The 7,519-nt window shown below is 56.8% G+C and overlaps 4 protein-coding genes across 4 annotated transcripts; 1 reads left to right on the top strand and 3 right to left on the bottom strand.

The window, feature by feature from the left end:
* Positions 1–657: 657 nt before the first annotated feature.
* FA10DRAFT_288723 (hypothetical protein) lies at positions 658–1,654 on the bottom strand (the record flags this gene model as incomplete). Its single annotated transcript, XM_025524230.1, has 3 exons — positions 658–687; positions 762–1,435; positions 1,504–1,654. The coding sequence occupies 3 exons, from the start codon at positions 1,652–1,654 to the stop codon at positions 658–660; spliced, it is 855 nt and encodes a 284-aa protein (XP_025375229.1).
* A 539-nt stretch (positions 1,655–2,193) lies between these two features.
* On the bottom strand, positions 2,194–3,851 carry FA10DRAFT_262448 (putative polyamine transport protein specific for spermine; the record flags this gene model as incomplete). Its single annotated transcript, XM_025520121.1, has 3 exons — positions 2,194–2,454; positions 2,517–3,113; positions 3,165–3,851. The coding sequence occupies 3 exons, from the start codon at positions 3,849–3,851 to the stop codon at positions 2,194–2,196; spliced, it is 1,545 nt and encodes a 514-aa protein (XP_025375228.1).
* Positions 3,852–4,866: 1,015 nt separating this feature from the next.
* FA10DRAFT_182237 (alpha/beta-hydrolase) lies at positions 4,867–5,982 on the top strand. Its single transcript, XM_025518309.1, has one exon. It carries the CDS (start codon positions 5,119–5,121, stop codon positions 5,815–5,817), a length of 699 nt encoding a protein of 232 aa, XP_025375227.1. The 5' UTR covers positions 4,867–5,118; the 3' UTR covers positions 5,818–5,982.
* FA10DRAFT_304080 (NAD(P)-binding protein) lies at positions 5,936–7,333 on the bottom strand. The gene is made up of 2 exons (XM_025525311.1): positions 7,090–7,333; positions 5,936–7,031 (listed from the first exon to the last, which is right to left on the bottom strand). The coding sequence occupies exons 1-2, from the start codon at positions 7,300–7,302 to the stop codon at positions 6,147–6,149; spliced, it is 1,098 nt and encodes a 365-aa protein (XP_025375226.1). The 5' UTR covers positions 7,303–7,333; the 3' UTR covers positions 5,936–6,146.
* Between the last annotated feature and the right edge of the window lie 186 nt (positions 7,334–7,519).

The following is a 7,519-nucleotide window of genomic DNA, read 5'->3' as shown; positions in this document are numbered from 1 at the left end:
AACCCTAACCCTAACCCTAACCCTAACCCTAACCCTAACCCTAACCCTAACCCTAACCCTAACCCTAACCCTAACCCTAACCCTAACCCTAACCCCCTCATCACGGTGAGCTGAGAATTATTTGGGCTTTTTACTGCACATGGTTATATTTTGGCCATGCACTGCGCACGAGAGGAGCAGGGGCCAGCAGTCTTTGGTGATGTGATGCGCAGAGAAGCGAACATGCTTGAGAATTGAACCGCGCCTTGATCGCGAACTTTCTCAATTGTTCCAATGGACTTGGCAATGCTATGACCGTACAAGAGCGGCGGGATTTTGGAACCGTGCATCGCAGATGACTGTACAACCAATGATGGAGAGCCAATCGCACAAGAGCTCAAAAGGAAGACGAAGATAGTATAAGCTATTGTATGAAGACCGCGAAGCTTGATTTCTAGACTTGGTGACTCCGACTTCTGTAAAAGTAGACTTAGTGATGATTTTCTTGTCGCAAACCAATATTTGCGGAAGACGTTCGAATTGCGCATTCTTCCCTGTGTGCAATGGTCTTCGAGGACCCAGCACAAATGTTCCGGGCTCGTCCGGAAGAAGCAAACGTGATGCAAGAGACGGAGCATGATGACAGGCACGTGTTCGAAAGTGCCCAGGTACGACGGTCTAGGATACGCGCATGGGTCCCGCTCTAGCCTAGAGGAAGCCAGAGACACTTGCAAGTTGGCACGCAGAATTGTCCCACTTGCAGGACCGACGACTCTGTCCACAAGCTCGGCCACGGCTGCATCGGGCACGTTGGCGCTGAAACGTAATTTGCCGTTGGCGTCTATGAAGGCCGCAAACCAAAATTCAGGTTGAGTGGCGGAACAGGTGAGTGAGGCAATCGTCTCGGATACCCGATCGCCCTGTAGAACCGCTGCGAGATCGGCACAAGGCCAGTGGGGACTGTCCCTCGACCAGGCTGCGGCTCGGCCTTGCTTCTGGAGTACGATGGCGCTACGCCCGCCCACAGCCAGAGAGGCGCGAAAGAAGGTCTGCCCGTCGGCTGCCAATTGCTTTACGGTCTTCTCAAAGTCACGCGCCGGTGGAAACACATTTGTCCACATGATGTTGCTCCCACGGTTGAATATCATAACCGCTTGACCCTGATCGCCAAACGAAAAGTCAACAATGCCTTCGATGCCTCCTAGCTGGCCCGGCTGGCTCGCTGCCGCATTGACCTGCTGTGTAAAGGCCTCTCTGTCTCGGGTGTCTAGGGCTGCCAGGTTCCAGGCCGCATTCTTGCCCCACCGCGCAAACCAAGCACCCCTTGGCCCTAACGCAACGACTGCAAGGGTGCCCAGGTCAATTTCACGAGCATCAAATTTGGCTTTTAGGTCAGGTGGTAAGACACGAGGTGAGGACGTCCAAATTTCGTCGTGGGTAAAGATGGCAAATGCGTCTGTAATGCCGGCACAGCAGAGAGACGTGAGCGCATCGGCTAGCACAGTCTCCTCGCTGTTTGCTCACCGGGCTCGCTCTGACCAAAAGCGACCTGGAATGTGGGACCAGCAGCGCAGGCCTCTTCGGCTCGAAGGCGTCCCTTGCTAAATTTATCCCAGGACTGCGTTTGCATCTGGAGATTTGCAGAAAGCTGGGCGTTGTTCAAAGCCGCATTCATTGCATTATTAACAAGATAGAAAGACATATTGACGGGTGTTGGCTTGGAGGTGGTAATGACGATCGGTAACTATTCGAGAGAGATGGTGGGTGTGGTGGTGTCAAGAGGTAAGATGTGTCTACCTGAAATTTTAGAATAAAGGCCCGTTCCGACAGGTGGCGTGAGAACGAAATGCGGGGTCGCCACTACGTGCAAAGAGATAAGCAAGCAGCACTCAGCGCCGGGACGATCGTGCCGCCACATCATATTCTCACTTGCCAATTTTTCGTGGCGTACGAATGTCGTCTGCTCCTTTTTTTCCTGTGACGTCCTCATAGGCTCGCTCAAAAGGTACCGATACTTAGTCGATCACTCGAGTAAATCAGGGTGCCATGTGCCGATCAATCGACTGATTAGCGATCACCTGGTCGACCAAGTGCCTCGCCCGTGGGATCAATGAGTAGGCTGAGCTGATTGCCTCAGTGCGTGTGCGGCTTGCGCAGCTTCAGGTCTATAGACAAATTGCAGGGAGTAAAGGAATCGTTGTCTCGGTGAATGGCCTACGGATCCAGCTTGTCGACGACATCGCTGCTCTCGGCCAGCGCAGAGCGACGGCGGTAAAGCGGTCCGTAGCGGTAGAAGAAAAAGGGGATGGGAACCATCGCAAGCGAGACAAGCGCGAGCAGCGTGCTGGCCCACTGGGGATGCATGGCCTTGTACATCTGCTCGACGTACAGGGGCACAGCGGCGCCGCACAGCGACCGGGCCAGCGTCTTGGCCGCCAGGGCCGAGGCGGCGACAGAGGGGTAGCAATCGACGATCTGAAAGCGAAACAAACAAGGAATCAGCGGTGGACGTCATCTGTAGTCGCTTCATAGCTCACATAGCTATTGGCCGAGATGTAGATGGCCACGAAGCTGAAGCCTAATGGAATGCCAGCAACGAGCGGTCCGCTCCAGTGCACGCTCTTGAGCGAGGTCCAAGCAAAGATGAACAGCGACACGGGCAGCAGTACGCTCCCGACAAACATGAGCGGCAGCCGGTCCTCGGGCAGCGCCGATCCGCGCGCGTTCCTCCGCCGGTGGTACATGCGCTCCTGCACGAACCAGACATAGAGCATAGCCAGACAGATGCCGACGAGGAGCGAGAGGAAGGTGAGCCCAGTCTCACCCGCGTTGAAGCCGTGCAAACCCTGAAAGACAATCGGAAAGGCAAAAAAGGTGAGATAGAGGAGGCTGTAGACGAGCGAGAGGTAGGCGGAGAAGAAGATGAGGATGGGCTCGGTGAAGAGCATCTGGAAGGGCCGGGTCAGCGAGGAGGTGACCATCTGGCCCAGGCTCGGCCGAGGGCCGCTCGTGAAGCGCTGATCGCCCGTCTGTTTTCGCAGTTTAGCGGCACGCTTGGCCAGGATCGTCGATGCCAAGGTCTCGCGCGTGAACAGGGTCATGGCAAACGCCACGCCGCAAAGCGCAAAGAGAGTCTGGAATGCAGATGAGCACAAGCCGACCACATAGGGCTGATGCAGACTCACCCAGTATATGACGCGCCATCCATCGTCCTCGCCCACGCCGACGGCAATCCAGCCACCGACCACGGGACCCAGGACGGGTCCAACGAAAATGAGCGCGGAAAAGATGGCCAGCGGCAGGCCTTTCTCGTGGGGCGCCCAGATGTCGCTGAGCGTACCGCCGACGTTGGTCATGGGCGCGCTGGCGGCAATGCCGGCGATTGTGCGGGCGGCCAGCAGGGTCGCCAGATTGTCGGCCAAGGCGCAGGGGAGCGTAAAGAGAAAATAGAGCAGAGTCGCAATGCAGTAGACCGGCCAGCGCCCGATGAGCTCGGAAAGCGGGGCGAAGACCATCGGGCCCACGCCGAAGCCGACGACAAACAGCGTGATGCTCAGATTGATGGCGACACTGCCCACATGGAGTGAGTCGGCGGCTCCAGGAAGGTCGCCGGTGGGCATTGAGGAGCCAAAGGCCACGGCGAAGCAAAGGAAGCCTGAAAAAGCCGTGATGAGCCACTTGTGCATCGTGGACAGGTTCCGCGGGTCGTCTCTGTCGTGGGCTGCAAACGTGACCAAGAAGGGGTTTTCTTGCGCATGTTCTACCCGCTTCTCGTCGGCGTCGGCTCTGTCCTGCTCATGGACAGGCTCCGTGTGTCCATTGTCAGTGCTAGAACGACCGTCGATCGCGGCGGTGTGTAGATGGTCAGCCATGGGTGTGTCGTGTATGGGGACTCGTGTTGCTCGGCCCAGCTCTTATATAGACTGCAACCAAGTGCGCCACAGAGTGCCCTTTTTGACACTCTTCCCATCTCCTAATGTGTTCACACGTCTTCATGACGCTCACACGTCCATCTCATAGCGACGTTCACGTAAAGTCAGAACGGGCCATGGCACTTCGGCCGATGGCCCCCGATATGAAAGCCTCTGCTAGAGAAGCAGAGGGGCAACTGTCCGCGGCATGCGCGCGGGCACAGGAATGACGGTTTAGCCGGTCTGTCATCAGGTGACGCGAGCCAAGTTGCGTAGAAAGCTGCGGCACGTGGCCAGATGCGCAGTTCGACTTTTGACATCGTCGACTTTCTGCCCGCAAAAGACGTTCAGATTGCTTGTGGCGCCCGGAAGCTTGCGCGAGGGTGCGCCAGGCCCTTTGCACTCAGCAGACGCTTGTTTTCGCTTGGTGAGCAAATTGCATAGCAACAACGAAGGCCCGTGGCAATCTGAAATCCCATGGCGGTTTTGCTCGTCTTAGCATCGTGATAGATAACAAAACGTTGCGAAAGATGGCTCGGCCACTCAGCTTGACAAACAATTGAATCATAAACTCGTCAGCATGGGCCGGCGTGCGTGCCTGTGAGTGCGATATGTTGCTGCTCTCCGGCGGCCAAGACGATGTCAGAGTATCTGCTTCAGGCCGCGCGCTTTGATCAACTCTGCATTGCTTCCCAACCGCACTAGCGCTCTCCCTTTGCCACATGAGTCGTGCGCGCCGCTCCTTGTCTCGGAGGACCGAGCCACTCCGGTCATTATAGACAACAATGCCCACTTCGGTGTAGCGAAGGACTGCATTAAATTGCGGCGGCAGTGCGAACGTACTGCATAGCGCATGGGGATCACGGAGGCTAGGCCGCACAAGTTTTGGGGTGCTGTCGTTTGGGCACAGTACGAAAGATTGCAGTCTTGTCGAGCGAGCAGATGGCTTGTCTTGCGACCAGAGGCCGGCAACGAGAATCAATCTAGCAAGAGCTGGGAAAGTTTGGTAGGCTTGGCAGGAAGAGCAGCAGTGGCGATGCAAGATAGGACGCGGAAGATTTTCCAATCTGTTCTAGATGCGGTTCGCTTGCAGCGGAAGAAACTACGCGCCCCGCTTGTGCGACGGGTCTGAGACGGCCCTGAGACGGCCCCGAGACGGGTCGCCAAGATCTGCATAAAAAGCTGTTGCGACCAGCTTTCCTCCCAGCTTCCTCGACCAACAAGAAAGATGCTGCTACCAGTCCTTGCCCTCGGCGCCCTCCTCTTTGTGCACGCTGCCGCTGCGCCGCTGCTTGCGGCACGGCAAGACGGATGCAAGGACTACGTCCTGATTGAAGCGAGGGGCACCTTCGAGCCCCAGGGCCCTTCGATCGGCTTCCGCAACATGATTGAACGCACGTTGAGCTCGGTGCCCCGCGGTGGACACCACGTCGTCGTCTACCCCGCCGCACCCGACGCCACGCAGCTGACAACGCTCATCGGTCGGCAGGACATCACCGACTACATCAACAACGGAACAAAGGGGTGCCCCACGCAAAAGTACGCCCTGCTGGGCTACTCGCAGGGTGCTACCGTTGTCAACGAGGCTACGCAGGTCTTTTTCAACCAGTCATCGATCCAGGCTCGCCAGACAAAGGCAGTGCTCCTCATCGGCAATCCCTACCACCTCCCCAACAAGGACGGCAACGTCGACGAGGACGGAGGAAACCGAACGTCCAACTACACCGGTGCGTTGGTGGGAACGCTGAATGCGACCATCGCTCCGTCGTACTACGACACCGGCAAGGTGCGCGACATCTGCCACACCACAGACCTCGTCTGCACCGGCATCAGCCTCGACTCCCTCTTCAGCAGCAGCCACCTCTCATACGGCTTTACGCAGAGCGTGCAGGACCTGGGCGTCGACTTTCTCACGCAGCAGCTCTAAGTCCGTTAGGAGACTGTGCGGGGAGAACAGAGGGTACTAAGCTCACGACGATGGGGCCTGCGACCCTTATTGTGGATCTATGTCGGCCATTGCTTGAGCCAACGGCGACCTAGACGTACGACAAGCGCTTGGGTGCTGATGGTGGCAGAAGTGGCGTGCTGCAATGGTCTGCCCCGACGAAAAGAAGGCTATTTTGTAATTTGCTAAGGAGGTAAAGGCAATGAAAGCGAAGATGCACTGTATATACGATCAAGATGTTCGGCTATCCCGGCGTTGAGAGGGTCAGGCATAACATTTCGTCAAAGGTCGACAGGCTGGGATCTGCATTTTCAAAGTCCCGAGTCCAGCGACTCGATCTCCGCGCTGAACGAAAAGTTGTTCTGCTTGCGGATGGTGTCCAAGACTTGCATGGCAAACACGCTCTCTGCGTGGTCCATCGTGGGGCTCTCGACGGCACCTTCGGCAATCCGTAGTGCGCACTCGTCTGCCTCGTATCGCATTCCCCAGCCAAGGATCTTGGGTTCCACCCTTTTCGGTGGTTGGTCCTTGAGGTGCAGCGTGTAGGCCAAAGGCTTGCTCGTGTGCTTGCCGTGGATGGTCAGGTCGCCCTTTGTGCCTTGGATGATGGTGTGGTAGCCGGGCCTGTGAAGATCGACACGCAAAGAAGCGCTGAGCACGGCAGTTGCCTTGATCTTGTCGAATTGCAGAATGGCCGTTGTGGTCTCGTCCACCGTGCCGGTCTTATCCATGAGCAGGGACGAAGAGATCCGCGGAGCAGCACGTTTGTTCTCGGGACTGTCCCAGAGCAAGGCCGAGATCCAGGTGAGAGAGTAGATGCCCAGGTCCAGCAGGCAGCCTCCCCCTAGAGCGGCGTCGTACAGCCTATGATCGTGGGGGAAGGCTTCTCCAAAGTCAGAATTGACCCGGACAAGGTCGCCAAGGATCTTCTTGTCGTGCACCAACGTCCTGACCTCTTGAAGCAGGGGGAAAAACTTGGTCCATCGCGCTTCCATGAAAAAGAGCTTCTTTTCCCTCGCAATTTTGACAAGCTCTTCCGTCTGCGCGGCGTTGATCGTCAATGGCTTCTCGCAAAGGACGTGTTTGCCCGCTACGAGGCACGCCTTGGCCTGTCCGAAGTGGTGAGATTGGGGCGAAGCAACGTAGACGATGTCGACCTGATCATCGCTGAGCAAGCTTGCATAATCGCCGTAGCACTGCGAGCCTCATGACACGTCAGTTTTGGCTCGAGCGGGCACGGGCAAGGCGACTGACCTTGATGTCCCTTTGAAGACCCTCGCGACCCTCGAACACCTCTTTGACAAAGACTTCCGCTTTGGCCATTGTTCTGCTGCCAACGGCAACGACCTTGTGGTTTGCACGCACGTCTGCATCCTCGGGAAGAAGCAGATCGCCGACAAAGCACTTGGCAATGCCACCGGGCGCGAGGATGCCCCAACGCAGAGGTTTCTCCAGTGCCTTGCTCATCTCGCGGTCTTGGTCATGGATGTCGGTCGGTGGAAGGCCCGAGACTGGGTTCCTCCATTTATTAGAATGCCGCCACGCCTCCACGTTACCAAAAAACCTAATAGTCCAGTAGAAGATTGTGTTATTCAGAATGTAAGGTGGCTCCCCCCACTCCTACGTACTCAAATACCCCACGCTGCAAGCGCGCCCACGCTGATGGACCGACCGGACCGGGAGA

The sequence above is a fragment of the Acaromyces ingoldii genome (assembly GCF_003144295.1).
Source record: "Acaromyces ingoldii strain MCA 4198 unplaced genomic scaffold FA10scaffold_6, whole genome shotgun sequence".
NCBI classification, from domain to species: domain Eukaryota; kingdom Fungi; phylum Basidiomycota; class Exobasidiomycetes; order Exobasidiales; family Cryptobasidiaceae; genus Acaromyces; species Acaromyces ingoldii.
Note: the sequence above shows the minus strand (reverse complement) of the source record. Positions and strands in the feature narration are given on the sequence as shown.